Below are 26,725 nucleotides of genomic sequence, written 5' to 3' on the forward strand. Positions count from 1 at the left end.
CCAAGACCTATTAGCACAGAAGAACAAACAGGTAACACACCCGGCACCTCAGACGACCATTTTAGCAGCCTGGGTCCTGTGGTCATACAGTTTGGTCATCTGCATCTCCCCACAAAGTATATGGACAATATTAGAGAAACAAGAAAACCTAGTGCCAGACTCTGCTACTTCAACAAATAGAACCTGCTTGTATTCTTGCTCACCTCCAGATGTGATGCTATATCTCATGTACTCACTATACTCAGGCCTGGTGTGTAATTCACTTAAGGTGCACTTAGCAGCCATAGCAGGATACACCAAATCACATCACAACACAAAACATCATGGTGGAGAGCACCAGTATGGAAGGCATCAAACGCATACACCCGCCAATGTCTCGCATCCCTCCACAATTTGATCTAAACACAGTTCACTCATGGCTCATGGGACCACCATTTATGCCCATGTACAAAGCTTCACTTAAAGAATTGGCATTCAAGGTAGCTCTCCTCATTGCTATTATGTCTGTAAGAAAGATGACTGAGTTATAAGCCCTATCAGTTTCTGAGTTATTCTTCACCATATAAAAATAAGGTGGTTTTAAGAATTCATGCTAAATTTGTTTCATAAATTCATATCTAAATTCCACGTGAACCAATAAATTGAATTACAAGAGTTCTTCCACAACTCACAGACTAAAGTAGAAAGAGCACTACATACTCTGGATGTGTGTAGGGCAGTAATCTATTACATTGACATAACTAAGGGCAAACGAAAGACGGCAACAGGGACACAAGGGGAGGCAGTCTCCAAAGCAACTATTGCTAAGTGGATTGTTATATGCACACAGATCTGCTATTCCAGAGCTACCAACACCTCTTCATGTACACCAAGGGCTCATTACACAAGATGTATGTTAGCAACCCCAGCCTTTCTGGCAAATGTCCCACTGGAAGCCATTTGCAAAGCAGCCACTTGGAGTTCAGTACATACCTTCACGCAACGCTATTGTCTGAACACACATTCAAAGTCAGACCCACAAGTGGGTCAAGCAATATTAAAACACCTATTATCTTCCAGCCCTTCAGCTCTCCCCTCTCCTTCATTACATACTGCTTGCTAATCTATGCAAAGCATGTGAATCAAAGCAGATTCACAGGCCCCAGAAGACATATATTACTTACCAGTAATCATCTCTGTAGCTTGTATCTGCTTAGAATCACATGTGCGTACCCATCCTCCCCACGCAGGAGCAGAAGGCTACTCACACATATACAAAGGAGGCAACATTCTTCCCATGTCAGAAAACAAACCATCTGAGGACGTTGACACATCAAGGATCATGGTACCAGTACAAATACACTAGGAATAGTGTTCCAGGTAGGCCCCTGGCAACGCCCATTTTTTCAAAATTGAAAAAGCAATATGTAATAATCCGCATCAACCACTAGATGGTGGCCTATGCAAATATTGTGATGCTAAGCAGATGCAAGCTACAGAAAGACAATTACTGGTAAGTAATATTTGTCATATTTTTGAGCCCTATTGAAGTCAATGGGTGAAGATTCACAGTGCTGGTTAAGCTGTTGAATAATGATATTATATGATATGAAATTGTATTTGTATCGCGCTCATACACAAGTGTTTCAGAGCCAGACAAGGCAGGGGAGGGGAACAAGGAAGAACAGATCAACAATCTTACTAGGCCCAGTGACATTGAGAACGCGCATGTGCAGGGAAAGGGAAAGGGGAGCAAGTGCATGGAAGGGGGAGAGAGGAGAGTGCGGAGCAGAGGAGAACAGATAAATAATAATAAAAACAAATAAATAGATAATAGAGGCAATAAACAGTGGCAGTGCAGCCAGCAAGTGACAAGTGCAGTGTTTACGGCAGCAGACTGGGTAAGTCTGATGAGTGCAGAAAAGGAAGAAAATGGGGGCTTTGGGGGGCTGTAAGGGTGCAGATACAGTCCCCATTTCAAAGGGTGGCCAGGTGGCAGTGCAGGAGGGTGGCAGGGTGAGCAGGTACTTGGGTACAGGGGACAGAGGGTGGCCAGGTGCACATTGCCAAGAGAGAGTAGGTCAGCAGGGGAGAGGGGAGCAAAGGCAGAAGCAAAGAGGAAGGTCTTGAGGTGCTTCCAGAACTGGAGATGGTTCTCCTCATGTTTTGGAGTGGCAGGTAGACTATTCCAGAGGGAGGACCCAGCTGAAGACAGAGATCTACCCCCAGCTCGTTTCTTTGAAAAACGACTGACCCTGTGGGAGTTAGAGTTAGAGGAACGAAGAGTTTGAGGGGGGAGGTATTTGCGGAGGGATAGCTCAAGGTATTTTGGACGCAGGCCCCAGAAAACCTTGTGGACAATGCAGAGGGTTTTGAATTTAATCCTTGCATCCACTGGGAGCCAATGGAGAGATTTCAAAGCTGGAGAGATACGATCCCAGGGCTTTAGGCCAAGGATAAGTCTTTCAGTCCTGTTCTGGATAAGTTGCAGAGGGCGGAGAGTAGAAGCAGGTAGATTTGGGAAGAGGCTGTTACACTAGTGCAACCTGGAGAGAACCAGAGCTTGGGAGACAATGAGCTTCTGGGGGAAGGAAAAGAAAGGCAGAGTACCTCTGAGGAGGTGCAGTAGGAAGTTTGACTTTTTAGAGACCTCAAAGATGTGGGAGGAGAAGGAAAGTGTGGAGTCAAAGATGACCCCAAGGTTCTTTGCCTCACAGGTGGGGGTAGGAGGAGGGCCAAGAGAGGCCGGCCAGGGAGCGAGGCGAAAGGAGGTTGAAGGTGTGCCTATGAGGAGGATCTCTGTCATGCTGGCATTCAGGCAGAGGTCATTGGCGGCACACCAGACTTGAATGGCAGTTAGGCAATCAGAGATGAGAGAAGAAGAGGAGGTGGCCGAGGGCAGCCTGAAAATGAGTTGAGTGTCATCAGCATAGCACTGGAAATTGCAGCAGAAAATGACAATGCAGTGGGCGAGGGTTGCCAGGTATTGGTTGAAAAGCCAGGGCGAGATGTTAGACCCCTGGGGAACGCCACAGGTAGAGAGGAAGATAGATGAAAAGACCCAAGTTGGACCTGGGAGGGTCGATCAGAGAGGAAAGAGGTCAGCCAGGCCAGAGCCTGATCAGTAATACCCAGGTTATCACAGAGACAGTTGAGCAGGATGGTATGGTTGACCGTGTCGAAGGCAGAGGAGAGATCGAGTAGGATGTGGACAGAGGTAATGTTAGAGTCAAGGATGAATGTTGGCTGTATTTTCATTTGGCAGACATACTTCATATATATGGTAAGACATGAGCATATCATCACATGATCTGAGTCGTTGCTTTTTAAAGACCATCTTCCCACTCTTCCTACATTCAAGGAACTAAACAGAGTGTTGTTGCTTTCTCTTGGCACCTGCAGCTTTGCCGAAAATCTCTGGCAGTGTGGAGACTATCTCAAGGACCACGGTAACAAGAGGTGACCCAGTCAGCCTGGAGTGCCAGGTGACGGGGAGGCCAACACCGAAGGTGATGTGGGTCAAAGATGGACAGCCCGTGGTTAGTGCACATGGCGTCATCCTGCAAAGTGACGGACAGCAGCTCCACATCCAGCGGACACGGACGTCACATGCCGGGCACTACTCCTGCCTGGTGGTCAATGCAGTGGGACGGGCAGAAAGGAAGTTTGAGCTAACCATACAGAGTGAGTATTGGCACAGGGGTGGGCACCGGGCAGCAGGGGCTTATGACATGGGATGACGGGTGGCAATTGGAGTCTATGAGGCCAACCATTGAGTGAGTGAGACTCCACGGTTGTGTTTTAGGATTCAATTTAAGGGCATTTGAGTTCAGTGAAGGATGTGAGATGGAGACCCCATTTAAAATGTACTGGATCATTGAAGGGGGACATCAGTGTAAAATATGTGCGTCACTGAAATATGCAATAGGTGAGACTGCGCGTTACAGCATCAGGCCGTTAGTGGCCAAGTGTATGAGACCATTGGTTGATAGTGAGATTCCATGGAGGCCATTGATGGGCAATGTATGATATTCCATTGATGTGAAAGAGGCCATGGATGGAGAATGAGTGAAACTTCATTGAGGTGTATGAGGCCAATGGTGGGCAATGAATGAGACTCATTTGATGCGTAGGAAACCATTGATTGAGACTGAATGAAATTCCGTGGAAATTAGAGGTCATTAATGAGCAATGAAGCATTGAAGTGTATGAGACCAGTTATGGGCAATGAATGAGGCTCTCTGGAAGTTTGAGGTCATTCTCGGGCAATGAGTGAGATTACATTGAAGTGTATGAGACCAGTGATGGGCAATGAATGAGGCTCAGTGGAAGTTTGAGGTCATTGGCAGATAATGAGTGAGACTTCAATGAAATGTATTAGGCCATTGCTGGGCAATGAATGAGGCTCTCTGGAAGATTGAGGTCATTCTCGGGCAATGAGTGAGATTACATTGAAGTGTATGAGACCAGTGATGGGCAATGAATGAGGCTCAGTGGAAGTTTGAGGCCATTGGCAGGCAATGAGGGAGATTACATTGAAGAGTTTGAGGCTATTGCTGGGCAATGTATGAGGCTTTTTGGAAGTTTGAGGTAATTGGCGGGCAATCAGTGAAACTTCAATGACTTGTATTAGACCATTGCTGGGCAATGAATGAGGCTCTGTGAAGGTTTGAGGTCATTGGCGGGCAATGAGTGAGACTTCAATGAAATGTATTAGGCCATTGCTGGGCAATGAATGCGGCTCCCTGGACGTTTGAGGTCATTGGCGGGCAATGAGTGAGATTACATTGAAGTGTTTGAGGTCATTGCTGGGTAATGAATGAGGCTCAGTGGAAGTTTGAGGTCATTAGCAGGCAATGAGTGAGACTTCAATGAAATGTATTAGGCCATTGCTGGGCAATGAATGAGGCTCCCTGGAGGTTTGAGGCCATTGCTGGGCAATTAATGAGTCTATATTAAAGTGTGAGGGACTAGTGGTAATCTCTTTGTTAGTCTCTATTTTACACGGTCCTTCTGGCCGTAGGCATTATACCTGTGTCGCTCCCTTAGGTGGGGGGCTGCTGAGTTCCTGCTTGTTGGAATAACCACCTCCCTTATCTATGTGTCTAGAGCCCCCCGAGTTCCCCAGCACTGTGATGCCAACGATGAACGTCTCAGCCCCTCTGCACGGCACCCTGGCCCTTGAGTGTGAAGCTTCTGGAAGCCCGCCTCCAGCCATCCGCTGGTTCCACAATGGGCTGCCCCTTGTTGCCGACGAGCATGCGCGCCTCCAATCAGGTGAGGAGGCACTAGAGCGAGGCTGGCACCTTTAAGTCATGCATATGACACATTACCAACCAAAGTAAAACAAAATGACACATAGGGAATGCACATTAAAATGAACACACGTACCAGAGGTCATAGGTCATCTATTGTCACGTATGAGAGGTTCAGCCAATGCCACTTTGCATTGTGGTACTTGAAGTTGTACTTTAACCAATAACAAGTAAGATTCTCAAAAAGCAAAGTGATTGAAGCTGAGAAGTCAGGACCTTCAAGGGCAGCTCACGCCTGCCTCTAAGCAAGGGGGGCTCCAGAGGATGTGGGGTGCTAGAAGAGGGTCTAACTGATATGACATTTTATCTTGGCCCCTGAGCACGCATTCCTTTAGAAGTATTCGGAAGGAGGCATGAGGGACTCTCGGGGGTCCACTTATTAGGTAGATGACAATGAGAGCTGAACTGGGTTACCAGCATGGCCCCTCATTTTTCTGAGGCCCTGTGTGCCCTTTAAACCGAACTAAATGTCTTGGAGTGGTTCTTCTGCCCAAATCCTCTTGCGTCAGGGGAAGTATCTTAGCAGTGCTTCAGAAGCGTTCTAGAAGCTTCTCATCTGAAGACATTTGCAGTAGGAACACAGCACCCCTCACTCTGCTTCAGAACCACACCCCTAGGCATGACATGGTCTTCCGTCTGTGATTACCCGAGACCTTTGAGAAATGGCTGTTGCCTCTGACACTATCATGCGTCACGTGGTGCTTTCTGCTTGCAATCCTTTCTGCTAACACTGGAGTGTTACTGGGAGGTCTCTCTACATACTCAGAGCTGCCGCCTGCTTGCTTCTGGGGTGAAAGCCATCAGGGCACGCCTGTGGGGGGGCTGTGTGGGGAGGCCATGCCTGCCATAGTGCACATCACAGCGGGCAGGTGGTTTTCTTCACTGAAATGTTATCATATGTTATTTGGTTATATATAGCTGTACCATTTGGCACTTTAATGGCTACTTGGCACTTCATGGGCTGCAGGAGAGAGATGGGTTGGGTTAGTTGGGGGCGGGAAGTTGTTGTGAATGGGAGAAGAGTAGCAGTAGTAGTCCTTTATATAGCGCTTTAACTCATTTGTCTGGCCTCAACGCGCTTGTGAAGGGAACGCCCTCGGGCACCGAAGTCCAGGTGTGGGAAAATTCATAGACAAGGCTTGCGATGCATGTGGTTTGGCCAAGATTAGGAATTAGGTGGGCTAGCTAAGCTCCAATAAGCAGCCAGGCGGTCAAGCATGTGTATGGGTGCCCAGGGAGGTCACGAGAGTGCGCCAGTGCAGGAGACTCGATGTCTGCCCAACTAGCCCGAATATTGCCGTATGTTGTCGCTGTATTCTAATGGCAGAGGTGTTAAGGCAAGTTGGGCGTAAGTAGGCTTAACATTTTTAAGTGTCCGGCTAGACCACATTTTTCGTAGTCGTAGCTGCATTCTATAGTGCGTGGATGGATAGCTGTGCCTGCAGCGGATGTCCATCGAAGTGGTGCGTTATACGTACCTTAAGCTCAGATGCAGCTTCTCGTTGATCCCGTTGTGCGATCTGATCGTCTGTGTGAAAAGACAAGCTGCCCTCAAAGGCTATTCGGGGCAGTAAAGGCAGGCTGCCCTCAAGGTCCTCTCGGCACAGTTAGCCATTGTCTCAGTGTTGCCGCGAGCGCAATGGAGGAACCCTGGCTCAGTGTGCACCCAAGCTCGCTTAGGAATGATTGGTACCTAGTGTTGGTTTGTGTGGGTCCCAGTCGGGTTCATGCATGCTGATCACGTGCTTGAAGATTGTGGTCACTGGTGACAGGAAGTGTTATTGTGACGTGGAGGGGTGTGGTGTCTGCTGGGCTGCGAAGCTGCAAGTTTAGTGTGGCTTTGGGCAGGAAGCTGCCAGGGGGGGCTGCCATGGGTCCCTTCCATCAATCTTTCCATCACTGCATGATACATGGCACTGAGGAAGACAGCTGCAGAATGGTAAACATTGAGCATGCTTTGCAAATATGCATTAATGTGGCACTGCCTGCAGATTATAGCAACGTCTCTCTGGCCGGCGCCTGTCTGCCTGGTGATGCTGTGCTTAGCCAGTGCTGTGCTTGGTGATATTCTGATGTCATAATACTTAGTGAATAGTGAATAATGTCATTAGTGCAATGCCCTTTTTATGCGAGTCAGGGCATATGGTCGTCTTTATAGTGCATGGCCACACACTGTCATCCCCTTTAATACCTGGCCTCTTGCTTAATCTAATTCAAGAGTTCTTGCATTTGATGATCTATAGAATAAACAGAGAATCTGGATGTTTTTAAAAAGGTGAAAACGCAGTTCCTAAGGTGTTGCTGAGAAATAGGTTAAGCAGTTTACCTAAAATGCACTGAAAACCTCAGCAATGCACCAAATACCGCAAACAGTTGCTTATCACTTAATGGGTGTGAAGTGTCGCAGAAGGCTGTTTCTCAAGAAAGCAATGTGCAAAGCGTGTCGGCTTTAATCGGGTGCTGCAGTGACAGCTGGAATTCTGCTCCGTGTCGCCTAAAGCAGCAGGCATTGTGATGTGATGTAAAATGGCCTTGTATAGCGCCCTTCTGCGAATAATGCTGACCCCTGCTGCAATTGGCTCTTTAAGAAAGGTGGGCGGGGAGTGTTAGTCGGATAGCGGGAAGGCAGACGCAGAAACCTGTGCTGTTGATGGGTGCAGGTCGGATGTACCCATTACCCATGTATACCGATATGAACATCTCTGTTGTGTGTGGTTGGTATGGTCCGGTCATATGGGCAGCCTTCAGATTCTGGAGAATGAGCAGCACTGATGGAAGCAGTGCCTCGCTCCAGACTAGCTGTCCTTTAGGCGCTGGAAGCAGATGTAATGACGCCTTTTTTCTGCAATCTTGTTCCCAATTGCAGGTGGGCACATCCTCAGGCTGGCACAGCTGCAGGTCCTGGACGGTGGCTCGTACATGTGCCAGGCAAACAACGCTGCGGGCGAAGCGTGGAGGAACTTCACCGTGGAGGTCCTAGGTAAGGACAGTGGTCCCCAGCAATCAACATCTCTGTCTCAGGTGCCATGGGCTCTCTGTGCAAAGGTGTGATGAAGGTGTGATATAGGAACACAGGCGCTTCTGCCGCACACTCGATAGTCATAGCATTAATGAGTGCGCTTTCTTAGCACACTTTAGCCTCATAAAGATCACAGCTCTGGCTACCAGCCGATGATGTTTGGCCGACTTTGAAATCTAATGCGTTGCACGATCTTAGCAAATTATGGGCCAAATCGTGGAATTGTTTGCACGGTGCAAAGTGACGTTTTATTGCTGAAAAGTGACTTTGCACTGCCAACAAACACCATGATTCATGGAACAGTGCAAAGTGTCTTTTTGCCGTGCAAAATATTCCAGGAATCAGGCCCTATGTGTTTGGTAAGTCCTAACCAAAGTTATAAAAACATGGACTTTTTTTGCACTCTTTACTACCTACATCTCCTCTAAACGCTCATCACAGGTACATGCATCCAGAGCTCCCATTTCCTTGCTATCGAAAAGATGAAAGGATGAGTAGGCCCAGCAAGATGCGACCCTACGAGTTTCATTTTACACTCAGAGTTCTGCAGTAGTTCTGCAGCAGGCCAGTGAACGCACTGAGCTAACTTACCTGCTATGTGACATCGTGGTGCTCATTGGCTCGTGGGAAGGCCGCAGAAAATATCAATCCCTTTCTGTTTGCTCAGAAATCTTACAGTCCTACAGGCCAGTGTGTGCCACCTAAGCTTGGGTTTGTCTGAACACACTCATTCTGTTGCCATCCTCCCACCTGAATTTGACACACGGGGAAAAAGCCCCTGTGAGATTGCATATGTTTGAGGGCCTTCAGGCCCTGCCAAGCGGGGAGTGGGTGTAACTCCTGCCAAGAAATGTTCACTGTCTGTCAAGATTCAATATCCCAATTCAGCATCTTCTTTGGGGGCACTCAATATGGGGTGCAAAGTTAGGACACAGGATTTTAAAGCTTATATCTCACAAAATGCCACAGGGGTTTCGAGTTTAGCAGGGTAAAGCTGGAGACTAAGCGGGCCATCGATGTGCTGCAACTGGTGGGGGTTATGGATAGCCAAGGTGGGCCTGCGGGTCAGTCTCTGCTGTTACCTCAAAGCAATAAGTACACATTTCTGCTCAGACACTTTCTGCTCAATGCTCAGTCTGTTCACCTGTGATTGTCAGTCAATGCTCACTCTGTTCACCTGTTATTGTCAGTCAATCCTCACTCTGTTCACGTGTGATTGTCAGTCAATGCTCAGTCTGTTTGCGTGTGATTATCAGACAATGCTAAGTCTGTTTGCGTGTGATTGTCAGTCAATGCTCAGTCTGTTCACCTGTGATTGTCAGTCTATGCTCAGCCTGTTCACCTGTGATTGTCAGTCTATGCTCAGTCTGTTCACGTGTGATTGTCAGTCAATGCTAAGTCTGTTCACCTGTGATTGTCAGTCAATGTTCACTCTCTTCACCTGTGATTGCCAGTCAATGATCAGTCCGTTCACGTGTGATTGTCAGTCAATGCTCACTCTGTTCACCTGTGATTGTCAGTCAATGCTATCTCTGTTCACCTGTGATTGTCAGTCAATGCTCAGTCTGTTCACCTGTGATTGTCAGTCAATGCTCACACTGTTCGCGTGTAATTGTCAGTCAATGCTCACTCTGTTCACCTGTGATTGTCAGTCAATGCTCAGTCTGTTCACCTGTGATTGTCAGTCAATGCTCACTCTCTTCACCTGTGATTGTCAGTCAATGCTCAGTCTGTTCACGTGTGATTGTCAGTCAATTCCCACTCTGTACACCTGTGATTGTCAGTCAATACTCATTCTGTTCACCTGTGATTGTCAGTCAATTCCCACTCTGTTCACGTGTGATTGTCAGTCAATCCCACTCTGTTCACCTGTGATTGTCAGTCAATGCTCACCCTGTTCACATGTGATTGTCAGTCAGTTCTCACTCTGTTCACCTGTGATTGTCAGTCAATCCTCACCCTGTTCACATGTGATTGTCAGTCAATGCTCAGTCTGTTCACGTGTGATTGTCAGTCAATGCTCAGTCTGTTCACGTGTGATAGTCAGTCAATGCTCAGTCTGTTCACCTGTGACTGTCAGTCGATGCTCACTCTCTTCACATGTGATTGTCAGTCAATGCTCACACTGTTCGCGTGTGATTGTCAGTCAATGCTCACTCTCTTCACATGTGATTGTCAGTCAATGCTCACACTGTTCGCGTGTGATTGTCAGTCAATGCTCACTCTCTTCACCTGTGATTGTCAGTCAATGCTCAGTCTGTTCACGCGTGATTGTCAGTCAATTCCCACTCTGTTCACCTGTGATTGTCAGTCAATGCTCACCCTGTTCACGTGTGATTGTCAGTCAATGCTCAGTCTGTTCACCTGTGATTGTCAGTCAATTCCCACTCTGTTCACCTGTGATTGTCAGTCAATGCTCACTCTGTTCACCTGTGATTGTCAGTCAATGCTCAGTCTATTCACCTGTGATTGTCAGTCAATGCTCACTCTCTTCACCTGTGATTGTCAGTCAATGCTCAGTCTGTTCACGTGTGATTTTCAGTCAATTCCCACTCTGTACACCTGTGATTGTCAGTCAATGCTCATTCTGTTCACCTGTGATTGTCAGTCAGTGCTCAGTCTGTTCACCTGTGATTGTCAGTCAATTCCCACTCTGTTCACCTGTGATTGTCAGTCAATGCTCACCCTGTTCACATGTGATTGTCAGTCAATGCTCACTCTCTTCACCTGTGATTGTCAGTCAATGCTCAGTCTGTTCACGCGTGATTGTGAGTCAATTCCCACTCTGTTCACCTGTGATTGTCAGTCAATGCTCACCCTGTTCACGTGCGATTGTCAGTCACGGCTTAGTCTGTTCACATGTGATTGTCAGTCAATTCCCACTCTGTTCACCTGTGATTGTCAGTCAATGCTCACCCTGTTCACGTGTGATTGTCAGTCAATGCTCAGTCTCTTCACCAGTGATTGTCAGTCAATGCTCAGTCTGTTCACCTGTGAATGTCAGTCAATGCCCAATCTGTTCACGTGTGATTGTCAGTCACTCCTCACTCTGTTCACCTGTGTTTGTCAGTCAATGCTCAGTCTGTTCACCTGCGTTTGTCAGTCAATGCTCAGTCTGTTCACCTGTGATTGTCAGTATAGGCTCAATCTGTTCACGTGTGATTGACAGTCAATGCTCACTCTGTTCACCTGTGATTGTCAGTCAATGCTCAGTCTGTTCACCTGTGATTGTCAGTCTATGCTAAGTCTGTTCACCTGTGATTGTCAGTCTATGATCAGTCTAGTCACGTGTGATTGTCAGTGAATGCTCAGTCTGTTCACGTGTGATTGTCAGTCAATGCTCACTCTGTTCACCTGTGATTGTCAGTCAATGCTCACTCTGTTCACCTGTGATTGTCAGTCTATGCTAAGTCTGTTCACCTGTGATTGTCAGTCTATGCTCAGTCTGTTCACGTGTGATTGTCAGTCAATGCTCAGTCTGTTCATCTGTGATTGTCAGTCAATGCTCACTCCGTTCACCTGTGATTGTCAGTCAAGGCTCAGTCTGTTCACCTGCGATTGTCAGTCAAAGCTCAGTCTGTTCACGTGTGATTGTCAGTCTATGCTCAGTCTGTTCACCTGTGATTGTCAGTCTATGCTCAGTCTGTTCACTTGTGATTGTCAGTCAATGCTCAGTCTGTTCACCTGTGATTGTCAGTTAATGTTCACTCTCTTCACCTGTGATTGCCAGTCAATGATCAGTCTGTTCACCTGTGATTGTCAGTCAATGCTCACCCTGTTCACCTGTGATTGTCAGTCAATGCTCAGTCTGTTCACGTGGAATTGTCAGTCAATGCTCAGTCTGTTCACCTGTGATTGTCAGTCAATGCTCACTCTGTTCACGTGTGATTGTCAGTTAATGCTCACTCTGTTCACGTGTGATTGTCAGTCAATGCTCAATCTGTTCACGTGTATTTGTCAGTCAATGCTCAGTCTGTTCACCTGTGATTGTCAGTCAATGCTCACTCTCTTTACCTGTGATTGTCAGTCAATGCTCAGTCTGTTCACGTGTGATTGTGAGTCAATGCTCAGTCTGTTCACCTGTGATTGTCAGTCAATTCTCACTCTCTTCACCTGTGATTGTCAGTCAATGCTCAGTCTGTTCACGTGTGATTGTGAGTCAATGCTCAGTCTGTTCACCTGTGATTGTCAGTCAATTCTCACTCTCTTCACCTGTGATTGTCAGTCAATGCTCAGTCTGTTCACGTGTGATTGTGAGTCAATGCTCAGTCCGTTCACCTGTGATTGTCAGTCAATGCTCACTCCGTTCACCTGTGATTGTCAGTCAATGCTCAGTCCGTTCACCTGTGATTGTCAGTCTATGCTCAGCCTGTTCACCTGTGATTGTCAGTCTATGCTCAGTCTGTTCACGTGTGATTGTCAGTCAATGCTCACTCTGTTCACCTGTGATTGTCAGTCAATGCTCAGTCTGTTCACCTGTGATTGTTAGTCAATGCTCACTCTGTTCACCTGTGATTGTCAGTCAATGCTCAGTCGGTTCACGTGTGATTGTCAGTCAATGCTCACTCTGTTCACGTGTGATTGTCAGTCAATGCTCACTCTCTTCACCTGTGATTGTCAGTCAATGCTCAGTCTGTTCACGTGTGATTGTCAGTCAATTCCCACTCTGTTCACCTGTGATTGTCAGTCAATGCTCACCCTGTTCACGTGTGATTGTCAGTCACGGCTTAGTCTGTTCACATGTGATTGTCAGTCAATTCCCACTCTGTTCACCTGTGATTGTCAGTCAATGCTCACCCTGTTCACGTGTGATTGTCAGTCAATGCTCAGTCTCTTCACCAGTGATTGTCAGTCAATGCTCAGTCTGTTCACCTGTGAATGTCAGTCAATGCCCAATCTGTTCACGTGTGATTGTCAGTCACTCCTCACTCTGTTCACCTGTGTTTGTCAGTCAATGCTCAGTCTGTTCACCTGCGTTTGTCAGTCAATGCTCAGTCTGTTCACCTGTGATTGTCAGTATAGGCTCAATCTGTTCACGTGTGATTGACAGTCAATGCTCACTCTGTTCACCTGTGATTGTCAGTCAATGCTCAGTCTGTTCACCTGTGATTGTCAGTCTATGCTAAGTCTGTTCACCTGTGATTGTCAGTCTATGATCAGTCTGGTCACGTGTGATTGTCAGTGAATGCTCAGTCTGTTCACGTGTGATTGTCAGTCAATGCTCACTCTGTTCACCTGTGATTGTCAGTCAATGCTCACTCTGTTCACCTGTGATTGTCAGTCTATGCTAAGTCTGTTCACCTGTGATTGTCAGTCTATGCTCAGTCTGTTCACGTGTGATTGTCAGTCAATGCTCAGTCTGTTCATCTGTGATTGTCAGTCAATGCTCACTCCGTTCACCTGTGATTGTCAGTCAAGGCTCAGTCTGTTCACCTGCGATTGTCAGTCAAAGCTCAGTCTGTTCACGTGTGATTGTCAGTCTATGCTCAGTCTGTTCACCTGTGATTGTCAGTCTATGCTCAGTCTGTTCACGTGTGATTGTCAGTCAATGCTCAGTCTGTTCACCTGTGATTGTCAGTTAATGTTCACTCTCTTCACCTGTGATTGCCAGTCAATGATCAGTCTGTTCACCTGTGATTGTCAGTCAATGCTCACCCTGTTCACCTGTGATTGTCAGTCAATGCTCAGTCTGTTCACGTGGAATTGTCAGTCAATGCTCAGTCTGTTCACCTGTGATTGTCAGTCAATGCTCACTCTGTTCACGTGTGATTGTGAGTTAATGCTCACTCTGTTCACGTGTGATTGTCAGTCAATGCTCAATCTGTTCACGTGTATTTGTCAGTCAATGCTCAGTCTGTTCACCTGTGATTGTCAGTCAATGCTCACTCTCTTTACCTGTGATTGTCAGTCAATGCTCAGTCTGTTCACGTGTGATTGTGAGTCAATGCTCAGTCTGTTCACCTGTGATTGTCAGTCAATTCTCACTCTCTTCACCTGTGATTGTCAGTCAATGCTCAGTCTGTTCACGTGTGATTGTGAGTCAATGCTCAGTCTGTTCACCTGTGATTGTCAGTCAATTCTCACTCTCTTCACCTGTGATTGTCAGTCAATGCTCAGTCTGTTCACGTGTGATTGTGAGTCAATGCTCAGTCCGTTCACCTGTGATTGTCAGTCAATGCTCACTCCGTTCACCTGTGATTGTCAGTCAATGCTCAGTCCGTTCACCTGTGATTGTCAGTCTATGCTCAGCCTGTTCACCTGTGATTGTCAGTCTATGCTCAGTCTGTTCACGTGTGATTGTCAGTCAATGCTCACTCTGTTCACCTGTGATTGTCAGTCAATGCTCAGTCTGTTCACCTGTGATTGTTAGTCAATGCTCACTCGGTTCACCTGTGGTTGTCAGTCAATGCTCAGTCGGTTCACGTGTGATTGTCAGTCAATGCTCACTCTGTTCACGTGTGATTGTCAATCAATGCTCAATCTGTTCACGTGTGATTGTCAGTCAATGCTCAGTCTGTTCACCTGTGATTGTCAGTCAATGCTCACTCTCTTCACCTGTGATTGTCAGTCAATGCTCAGTCTGTTCACGTGTGATTGTGAGTCAATGCTCATCTGTTCACCTGTGATTGTCAGTCAATGCTCACTCCGTTCACCTGTGATTGTCAGTCAATGCTCAGTCCATTCACCTGTGATTGTCAGCCTATGCTCAGCCTGTTCACCTGTGATTGTTAGTCTATGGTCAGTCTGTTCACGTGTGATTGTCACTCAATGCTCAGTCTGTTCACCTGTGATTGTCAGTCAATGTTCACTCTCTTCACCTGTGATTGCCAGTCAATGATCAGTCCGTTCATGTGTGATTGTCAGTCAATGCTTACTCTGTTCACCTGCGATTGTCAGTCAATGCTATCTCTGTTCACCCGTGATTGTCAGTCAATGCTCAGTCTGTTCACCTGTGATTGTCAGTCAATGCTCACACTGTTCGCGTGTGATTGTCAGTCAATGCTCAGTCTGTTCACCTGTGATTGTCAGTCAATGCTCACTCTGTTTACCTGTGATTGTCAGTCAATGCTCAGTCTGTTCACCTGTGATTGTCAGTCAATGCTCAGTCTGTTCACGTGCGATTGTCAGTCAATGCTCAGTCTGTTCACATGTGATTGTCAGTCAATGCTCAGTCTGTTCACCTGTGATTGTCAGTCAATGCTCAGTCTGTTCTCGTGTGATTGTCAGTCAATGCTCAGTCTGTTCACCTGTGATTGTCAGTCAATGCTCAGTCTCTTCTCGTGTGATTGTCAGTCAATGCTCAGTCTGTTCACGTGCGATTGTCAGTCAGTGCTCAGTCTGTTCACGTGTATTGTCAGTCAATGCTCAGTCTGTTCACGTGTAATGTCAGTCAATGCTTAATCTATTCACCTGCGATTGTCAGTCAATGCTCTGTCTGTTCACGTGTATTGTCAGTCAATGCTCAGTCTATTCAACTGTGATTGTCAGTCAATGCTCAGTCTGTTCACCTGTGATTGTCAGTCAATGCTCAGTCTGTTCACGTGTGATTGTCAGTCAATGCTCAGTCTGTTCACCTGTGATTGTCAGTCAATGCTCAGTCTGTTCACCTGTGATTGTCAGTCAATGCTCAGTCTGTTCTTGTGTGATTGCCAGTCAATGATCAGTCTGTTCACCTGCGATTGTCAGTCAATGCTCAGTCTGTTCACGTGTATTGTCAGTCAATGCTCAGTCTGTTCACGTGTAATGTCAGTCAATGCTCAGTCTATTCACCTGCGATTGTCAGTCAATGCTCAGTCTGTTCACGTGTAATGTCAGTCAATGCTCAGTCTATTCACCTGTGATTGTCAGTCAATGCTCAGTCTGTTCACGTGCGATTGTCAGTCAATGCTCAGTCTGTTCACGTGTGATTGTCAGTCAATGCTCAGTCTGTTCACCTGTGATTGTCAGTCAATGCTCAGTCTGTTCACCTGTGATTGTCAGTCAATGCTCAGTCTGTTCTCGTGTGATTGTCAGTCAATGCTCAGTCTGTTCACCTGTGATTGTCAGTCAATGCTCAGTCTCTTCTCGTGTGATTGTCAGTCAATGCTCAGTCTGTTCACGTGCGATTGTCAGTCAGTGCTCAGTCTGTTCACGTGTATTGTCAGTCAATGCTCAGTCTGTTCACGTGTAATGTCAGTCAATGCTTAATCTATTCACCTGCGATTGTCAGTCAATGCTCTGTCTGTTCACGTGTATTGTCAGTCAATGCTCAGTCTGTTCACCTGTGATTGTCAGTCAATGCTCAGTCTCTTCTCGTGTGATTGTCAGTCAATGCTCAGTCTGTTCACGTGCGATTGTCAGTCAGTGCTCAGTCTGTTCACGTGTATTGTCAGTCAATGCTCAGTCTGTTCACGTGTAATGTCAGTCAATGCTTAATCTATTCACCTGCGATTGTCAGTCAATGCTCTGTCTGTTCACGTGTATTGTCAGTCAATGCTCAGTCTATTCAACTGTGATTGTCAGTCAATGCTCAGTCTGTTCACCTGTGATTGTCAGTCAATGCTCAGTCTGTTCACGTGTGATTGTCAGTCAATGCTCAGTCTGTTCACCTGTGATTGTCAGTCAATGCTCAGTCTGTTCTCGTGTGATTGTCAGTCAATGCTCAGTCTGTTCACCTGTGATTGTCAGTCAATGCTCAGTCTGTTCTTGTGTGATTGCCAGTCAATGATCAGTCTGTTCACCTGCGATTGTCAGTCAATGCTCAGTCTGTTCACGTGTATTGTCAGTCAATGCTCAGTCTGTTCACGTGTAATGTCAGTCAATGCTCAGTCTATTCACCTGCGATTGTCAGTCAATGCTCAGTCTGTTCACGTGTAATGTCAGTCAATGCTCAGTCTATTCACCTGTGATTGTCAGTCAATGATCAGTCTGTTCACGTGCGATTGTCAGTCAATGCTCAGTCTGTTCACGTGTGATTGTCAGTCAATGCTCAGTCTGTTCACCTGTGATTGTCAGTCAATGCTCAGTCTGTTCTCGTGTGATTGTCAGTCAATGCTCAGTCTGTTCACCTGTGATTGTCAGTCAATGCTCAGTCTGTTCTCGTGTGATTGTCAGTCAATGCTCAGTCTGTTCACCTGTGATTGTCAGTCAATGCTCAGTCTGTTCTCGTGTGATTGCCAGTCAATGATCAGTCTGTTCACCTGCGATTGTCAGTCAATGCTCTGTCTGTTCACGTGTATTGTCAGTCAATGCTCCGTCTGTTCACGTGGGATTGTCAGTCAATGCTCACTCTGTTCATCTGTGATTGTCAGTCAATGCTCAGTCTGTTCACCTGTGATTGTCAGTCAATGCTCAGTCTGTTCTCGTGTGATTGTCAGTCAATGCTCAGTCTGTTCACCTGTGATTGTCAGTCAATGCTCAGTCTGTTCTCGTGTGATTGTCAGTCAATGCTCAGTCTGTTCACCTGTGATTGTCAGTCAATGCTCAGTCTGTTCTCGTGTGATTGCCAGTCAATGATCAGTCTGTTCACCTGCGATTGTCAGTCAATGCTCTGTCTCTTCACGTGTATTGTCAGTCAATGCTCCGTCTGTTCACGTGGGATTGTCAGTCAATGCTCACTCTGTTCATCTGTGATTGTCAGTCAATGCTCAGTCTGTTCACGTGTAATGTCAGTCAATGCTCAGTCTGTTCACGTGTATTGTCAGTCAACGCTCAGTCTGTTCACGTGTAATGTCAGTCAATGCTCAGTCTATTCACCTGCGATTGTCAGTCAATGCTCTGTCTGTTCACGTGTATTATCAGTCAACGCTCAGTCTGTTCACGTGTATTGTCAATCAATGCTCAGTCTGTTCACGTGTAATGTCAGTCAATGCTCAGTCTGTTCACGTGCGATTGTCAGTAGTTTTCACGTGTTCGTATTGGTTTTGCACTTCGTTGTGCTTGGAGTGTTATAAAGGGCTCTAGAGCCACCAACGTGTGGCATGTTCCTGGCATGTGAAACACGCGAATAAGTAAATAAAACCAACAGATCTGCCGAACTGAAACCATTGTCCTGGTCACATGTTATGGATTGCACAGCTGTGCTGTGTTAGCTGACACGAGATTCTGTCAGTCTCCCTCCCTACCCCCTTCCCATCTTGCTAAAATAACTCCCTAATTGAACCTTCATTTAACACCTGAGGTCAGGATGAGTGCATCGCTTGGAAAAACATGTGGGTCATCTACATGTATTTGCTTTCTGCTGCTATTGCCATTGCTCTGTTAGCATTATGTGTGAATCACAGCAGTGAACTGCTGCATCTGGCTTCAATTCCCAGCGTCAGACCCAATCCCGATGCATGAACTAAAAAATGCGTGTTTTGTGGCAACACCTTATATTTACTACAATCCATTAAGCTTGTGGCATAAAAATATCTCAGAAATATGTCTGTCCCCCGAAGAGAAAACCGGTCAGTTCAAGTGTGCAGTGTGCACCCTATGCCTATCCTTTTCTAAGGGTGTCTGTCCCTGTGGGACTTGGCAGCAGCAAAATACTGCCTCTGCTAAACCCACTGAACTGCTCCTCATGTTCAAGAAGCAGGACATGGTATTAGAATAGAGGACAGGTGTCGCAGCCATTAAAACGACACCACAATCGGAGAGCTGCCGAATGAGGATACATGGTTCATGGCTGCAAACCCTTTAATGTGAGTGTTGGGGGAAAAAGAAATGAGTACCAAACCCAGTATGCATTACGTACTTAATGATTAAAACATACAACCCCTTTTTCACAGACATATTTGGAAAATATAAAGATATGTGGGCATTCTTAAGTTTCCAAAATGCTCTTTGGTTTTAGTCACAGCAGCCAAGAGCCCTCATTGGAGCTGTTTGTCCCCTTCCTTTTGAAGTCTGTAATTGCGTATTTAGAAACAGTGGACCAGACAGTCCCTCTTGGAATGATAGCCTTCTATCATAAAATATTTTGCATGATTTTCTAGGTTTTGATGGTATTGTCTTGTCAGTAAAACAAGTGGAATGTTCTTACTATGACTGTTCTATATTTGGTTCAGCTGTCACATAATCTCTGACATAGCACTCCAGCACGGGGCTGAACACTTCATACTACGGCTATCATTATGTCACTACACCAGTCATCATCCCCAAAAATTGAACATTCGCTTGACATTTTACAATCTTTTTGCATGCAAAGTATTGCTATTATATTTCAAGTCTGTTCAGACTACAGTCCGCCAAAGTGATAATTATCTCAGTGTGCTTCGAAGACATAACAATGGCAGTAAGCACTATACAAATAGCATAACAACATATGCTGGAAGTGATCATTAGAAATTAACATTGTAATATTTTAAAAAGAGCCAGTTTACTACATTAGTGAAATTAAATAATTTCCTTTCTGTAATGGCTTATTATTCTGAGCATTTTCACCATTTTGCCTCCCAAATTTATTTTCTTGCTCCTCGGAAATGGTTGCCCCCAGTTTAAAACCCTAAATATGTTTCTATAATGAACAAATCCTAGAAAATGAGAAACCCAATTGAAGGCCCAGCAGCCTAGTCCTTTGGTCCCCAGTACCCCCACAGAGTCTATAATGCGCCCTCCCACATTCCTGCAGGACACATGCAAGGACAGTATATGTCTCCAAACACCAAAGTTAGTCCCCGCTGCGGGGGATGCTCTGTCACCGCTGCTCCCATTCTTATAAGTATAAAAAAGAGACACCCCCCCCACCTCCCTCCCTCCCACGCTCCTCCTTCAAGATATCTGTGTTTTATCTCTGGCCATGCTACTGTCAGCAACGGCTGGGGTGACTCTAGTAAACGCACACCTGACAAGGCAACACTCACCCACAAATATAGAGCAATTAAGAGAGAGAGAGGGTGAGAGCGAGAGGGGGGGAAGTAGAGAAGAGAGACAGGAGACAGATGAAGAAAGAGAGAGAGAGAGAGAGAGAGAGAGAGAGAGAGACGAAGAGAGAGAGCTCTAGGAGAGCGTATGATGAGGATAGGCCACATAATGTTCAGTAATGTACATAATCGTGGACATCAATGCCTTATATCACACAACAGGCAGGCACACAGACGTTGTGACAGACAATCACTCAGACTGGCCTGAAAACAGCCAAACATTCAGGTCCACTCACACAGATGTGTGCTGGGACTCTCTGGGCCAGGGGACCAGTCTAGCATCTGCAGGGCAAAATGGCCATCACGTTTGCATGCTTTATGGTCCCCATAGACAAAGTATTGTGCCAAAATAAATGCAACAAACGGCATTTGTAACTCCTCTTGAATTCTTGACAAACAAGACACTTTGAATGCGTAGACGTACCCAAACGAGAAATTAGAAAGAAGGGTCGAGGGCTGGCTTAATTGCCCTAGTCTCTCCCAAGAAACCTTTTTTAGAGTAACGTCAACGCTTTGTAAACATCATTCATTTGATTAAAAACAAATAAATACATTTTAAAAACTAGTATTTGATAAAATGCACTAGTACCTGAATGGCTACCATACTGGTACATTGGGCTACTAAAGTAGTAAAACCAGCTGCACCCCTGATGAAGCCAAAACTAAATTACAAGTGTCATTAGGCTACTACACAGGTCTAGGGTGCTAAGCCCACCCTAAGACCAACACGGACTGCCTAAATATCACCTCTCCCCAATGAGCCTTGTGGGCTACCACTTGACACTATAGGAAAAGGGTGCATTGGCATGGGGACCCCAGTAGGCGTCCCTCTGACCCCCAAAGAAATCCAAGAAAAACAACACAGAAAACGGTAAGGGGTGGGTAAAAAAATGGAATTCTGTCCTTGCGCCAAATTATTTATTTAAACTGATAGTTGGTCAATGTGTAGTTCTAAATAAAGAGTATATTTTTCCGCAAACCTCTGTAGTGTATTCTCTTGGGATGTTTCTTTGGGGCAGGCATCCTGTCCTTCCTTGAGTGAAGCCCGCCTGCTCTCTCTTGGGATGTCCTGTCCTCCCTTGAGTGAAGCCCGCCTGCTCTCTCTTGGGATGTCCTGTCCTCCCTTGAGTGAAGCCTGCCTGCTCTGCCATCACTTCCCTGTAGAGGGATTCTGGTCCATCATTTGGTTGGAACCCGGTCAATCTCGGAAAGATGAAATGCTGAGTTGCCCTTGCCGTGATTCGAACCTGCGACCTGCAGACCAAAACAAGCGTTTAACCCGCTGAGCCATCTTACTGCCATCAGGATACATGAAGCCAACCCCATAACCAGAGGCCCAGGGAGAAATCACCCTTACCCCTGGGAGTCCATGCTGTCACTTCCCCTACCCAGGGAGGCCCTGGAGACCCCTCCTACAGCCCCACCACCCCCGTGGCCGTGCCGCCGGGGCATAGCCGGTTCCACGTGGCCCTGTCCTGTTCATTACTGCTTACTACCCTCTTTGCTATGCCAGAGTGTTTCGAGAGAACTCTCTTTAGTAGAGATGTTGGTTGATTGGAGTAACCATTGTTTTTAACAATCCCTTAAATCTTGATATTTCATGAATATGAACGGTATTATGAGCGGCCGAAATGCAGTGTTAGTCCCAATGTCCCCTCTTTTGGGGTCCCCCGTTCTCCATAGGGCTTGTGGGGGATTTACCGTGCGGGATCATTTCTTTGCCCCACAGTAACACATTTACATCCAGTACCTTGCTGAGCCAAATCCTTCACTTCAAGGCCAAACAAAATTTGGTAAGTAAACATGGCAGTAATTACTTTACCACATTTTTACTGCACCACCAAACTTGTAATGAGCCCATTATGTTTTGTTGCAGGCCTTTTACTCTTGAAAATACATTTACAAAACCCAGGAGCTATTTTTTAGCCTCACACTGAATTGCATTCTGGTATTTGTAGTCTTCAATATAAAATGAAGTAACTAACAGTATAATCATACATCTATTGCTTGAATATTTATATATCTGCCAGGTGTGTTTATTATGCTTTGTATGCTGTTCAAGGTATCTCTGTAAAACAGAGTATTGTTCAAAGCCAAACACATATTGCTGCCTGCTACAGCTGGGGTGATATGTGGTCACGCCCTTAACTTGCAGACTGGTCTGAAAGCTGAGCTTCACAACCTAATAGAGGTGTGTGATCCTGGCCAAATTAGTTCAACTGAATGTACCTTATCTGGCAAAATTAGGAATCCCACAAATGGAGTTACTACTCTGTAAACTACTACAGAAAATCCTCACAAATAAACTGCACACATTATATTATGTATTCTGTTATTTATTGGGAGGGAATCTAGCTTAGGGGAGCAACAGAGCACTTTACAAATCATAGGGGGGCAGTGCCCAGTGAGGTAACAGAGGTGCCAGGGAGAGGGGAGCCAACAACTGGGGAGAGGAAGGGATCCTGAAACCACCAGAGGAGGAAACAGTGGGGATCAGATCACCCCGTCTCATGTAGGGTGGGCAGTGCATGGTGTATGGACCTCGTAACCAGGGGAGGAAACAGTGGGGATCAGATCACCCCGTCTCATGTAGGGTGGGCAGTGCATGGTGTATGGACCTCGTAACCAGGGGAGGAAACAGTGGGGATCAGATCACCCCGTCTCATGTAGGGTGGGCAGTGCACGGTGTATGGACCTCGTAACCAGGGGAGGAAACAGTGGGGATCAGATCACCCCGTCCTTTTAGGGTGGGCAGTGCACGGTGTAGGGAGGAAACAGTGGGGATCAGATCACCCCGTCTCAGGTAAGGTGGGCAGTGCACGGTGTATGGACCTCGTAACCAGGGGAGGAAACAGTGGGGATCAGATCACCCCGTCTCAGGTAGAGTGGGCAGTGCACGGTGTATGGACCTCGTAACCAGGGGAGGAAACAGTGGGGATCAGATCACCCCGTCTCATGTAGGGTGGGCAGTGCACGGTGTATGGACCTCGTAACCAGGGGAGGAAACAGTGGGGATCAGATCACCCCGTCTCAGGTAGGGTGGGCAGTGCACGGTGTATGGACCTCGTAACCAGGGGAGGAAACAGTGGGGATCAGATCACCCCGTCTCAGGTAGGGTGGGCAGTGCACGGTGTATGGACCTCGTAACCAGGGGAGGAAACAGTGGGGATCAGATCACCCCGTATCAGGTAGGGTGGGCAGTGCACGGTGTATGGACCTCGTAACCAGGGGAGGAAACAGTGGGGATCAGATCACCCCGTCTCATGCAGGGTGGGCAGTGCACGGTGTATGGACCTCGAAACCAGGGGAGGAAACAGTAGGGATCAGATCACCCCGTTTCATGTGGGGTGAGCAGTGCACGGTGTATGGAGCTAGGTGTTAGGGAGGAGCCATTCTTTTAAGAGGAGGGTCTTGTGCTCCTTCATGGACTGTAGACGCGAGGGGGTGAGTCTGGTGCTGACGGGCAGGGGGTTCCAGAGTCTGGGGCATAGACAGAGAACGCCTGTCTTCTGGTTCTTTCCTTACTGTATCTTTTGCCGCTCCAGGCCTCGCATATCCTAAGACCAGCAAAGGTTACGTTCTACGTAATCGTGTTTTTCAGCGCGACAAGTTTTTGATTCACGGGATATGGCTGCCATCTAGTGGCTAATTTGGGCATAGGCGTTACAAAACGCCTATAAGCAACACGTCACATACAATAAAAGCCCTTGAGTAGATGCCATCTTGAGGGGATTTTTTAGGTCAATATGGGGTGCACTTGAAAAAGTGAAAAGGATGCGAATTTGAGAGTGCTTTCCAGCACAGAGGCATGTTACATGAAAGAAGGAGTGTAACGTTTTACACGGTTCACTGGCTCCATTAATGGAGGGACATGGATAACGTGTTGGCCATGATGCAGTCATTAGTTCCCTTTGCAAACACCCGGTTTGTAACTTTTGTATTTTATTTATTTATTTATGAGTTTTATAATGGTGTCTTCCATAGGATCAAGATAGCGCCACGTGTCCAGATTGGAGGAGGCTCTGCCTCAAAGCATCGAGGTCACTGTTTGAAAGTCTTGGGCTGCACACACCAGAGAGTGCAGCTATTTGGCTGCTTTTGTTGACGACTGGGCGTACACTGAAGAGGGAGAGCACTCGAGAGTGTGCTGAGAAGGCCTGGAGACCGTTGGGAAGAAAGTCCTGAGTTTACTTTGTGTGAAAGGAGCCGAGCGTGTGCATGTATGATCATGGCCACTGCCTGCTCCATAAGCTTGGGGCCGGAGACACCAGGGCCAGATTCAGCCAGCCACTGAATAGGATTTCTGGGATTCAGGTTTGAAGTCACATCCTATGGGTTTGCCCTGGAAGATGCCGGGGAAAGTGTAATAGTCCCACCAGTTATCGGGGGGGGGGGGCAACAAAGGTTTGCAGGCGTGCATGATTGTGATTGGAAGCTGATAATGGCTAATGGCAACCGAAGCGGACCGTGAGGATGTTCTGCTGTGTCATCTGATTAAGATCACACTGCGAAGGCGAAGCTCTGCTGGGATCTATGGATTCAAGAGTTCTCTAAGCCAGAGGGAACCATGCTGTTAGTGCTTTCACCGACGAACCAAGTGGAAAGCGCTTAAGAAGGGGGCGTAGCGGAAGCCCAGAAGACCACTATCCGATGGAGCCAGAATGCTATTGTAACACAATGGCCATGTAGAGAAGGAGCCAAGTACCCCCAACTCAAGCACCGCTCCCATGTTGCCTATATGCTCGGAACCAGAGTGTGAGACACGTGCAGTGCTAGTGAAAATATCAATGCCGAAGAGAATCCTGGAAGCAAGGTTCCCATTAAGAAAGCTATACCTGCATACACAAGAGTATGATGGTCATGTGAATGAAATCCCAGAAGAAGTGGGAAAAATGAGCGAAAGGGAAGATTGGTGACATCACACGAAGCAGGGCTGACACATCCAGAAGATATGCAGAGGCAAGAGAACATAAACATTCTATAGGCGTTAAGAAAGGGTCAAAGATAAGCAACATTTCAAGTACGAGATGAAGATGTTTATGCTATGAAAACAATAAAGATATTTTGTCCTTTTACACGTGTACAGATGCAAGAAACGCAAGCAGACAAAGTATTCTTAAGGCTAGCTATGTAGTGAATAGATGGCGGCATGCGCCAAACATAGATATATATAGGAGCAAATGAACTATGGACGATTCCACAAATGCATTTTAGCAGAGATGGACACATAAAAATAAAGGCTTTTTCCAGTGTGTCACAGCTGAAAAGCAATTAAATTACAGAGGTGAATCAAAGAAAGGCAAGGCTGCACCAGCACCAAGAAGCCAAGGCCGCACTGGGCCTGAAGTATCAGATAGTGTTTACAAACGTGTGAAAAGAACAAACTCCTGTTCAGAGTAAGGTCACGAGAACAATGAAGACATCAGAGGTTCATTAAATAAGAGTATTTTAAATGCAGCAGAACTCTAAAACATGGTCTTCAGTCACGTGGATGAGTGAAAATAGATAATCATGACGTGCTACGCCGGCTCCAGGAGATATGGTATGCTATACTCCCTCGTATTCCCAGGCACAAAGAACAAACTCACGGCCAAGTTCAAAGCCTTCATTTACGAGTAGACTGCAAGGGTGATGATACATACTAATTGGTGGGAAGCTATGGTTGAGACCAACCCTCCAGCACCTGGATGCCAGCCTGCGTGCTGCTGGGGTAGGTGGAAAGGTAATGACGGATGTAAGGGTGCCAACCAATTACAGAGGGGCACGTATTAGAGAGACCTATAGTTTGTGTAACCAATGGGACGTCGTGTATTTGGTGATGTTCCCAGAAACCTGCACTAGAGGAGGGCTTAGTTGCCCCACCTCATGTTAGAGACCCAATCAACTTCCCAACAAGTATGGAATGTATACCTAGATGTTCCCGTTAAGCCAATCACTTTTTTTAAAAGTTTGCCACGCAGATTGATGTCAATGATGACGAGTTTTTACTATATGACCTGTTTTTTTTATGAAACTTGCCGAGTGAGAAGATCGAGAGAATCGTCGATGCTTGTTGTAACTCCCTGTTTTAGACTATTGCTAATAAAACAGATGTGATTTGCCAATTTTCTGAGTTCATTTTATCATTGATATTTGAGTATCTTCTGCACCCCCATCCATCTCAAAGTATTGCTACCTCGTCTTAAAGGGCTGGGTCGGTTACCCCAGTTTAGCCAGAAAGATAAAGAACATTGTGCAAAGACCTCTGGGACTCGGGAACCCCCGGTGTACCTGGCCTGAGGTGCTGGACCGCCGCCTGCATCTCCTGGTACCCGGATCATGGAAGGCGACTACCAGGGCCTGCGCCATTCCCCAGCTTTACTGTTCCTCATCCCCAGCATCATCACCACTACCTCCAAAGTCGACCTACATATAGGCTGCACTGGAAACCATCTGTGCCAAATCAGAGACTGTCTCTGTCACTGGTGAACTTTGACTTTAAATAGCATTCCAGACTTTTGGCAGCTGGCGGTTCATTTCCTTTAACC

At 46.6% G+C, this 26,725-nt stretch overlaps 1 protein-coding gene across 2 annotated transcripts in view; it reads left to right on the top strand.

Annotated features, from left to right (window-relative positions):
* HMCN2 (hemicentin 2) overlaps positions 1-26,725 on the top strand; it is a 936,787-nt gene that overhangs the window by 518,279 nt on the left and 391,783 nt on the right. For both annotated transcript variants that reach the window (XM_069609262.1, XM_069609261.1), the window contains 3 exons: positions 3,382-3,663; positions 5,089-5,256; positions 8,161-8,274. In XM_069609262.1, coding sequence (XP_069465363.1) covers positions 3,382-3,663; positions 5,089-5,256; positions 8,161-8,274 — 564 coding nt within the window. The remainder of the gene's footprint in view (positions 1-3,381; positions 3,664-5,088; positions 5,257-8,160; positions 8,275-26,725) is intronic.

This window comes from Ambystoma mexicanum, chromosome 8 (assembly GCF_040938575.1).
Source record: "Ambystoma mexicanum isolate Mex_15411 chromosome 8, UKY_AmexF1_1, whole genome shotgun sequence".
Lineage (NCBI taxonomy): Eukaryota > Metazoa > Chordata > Amphibia > Caudata > Ambystomatidae > Ambystoma > Ambystoma mexicanum.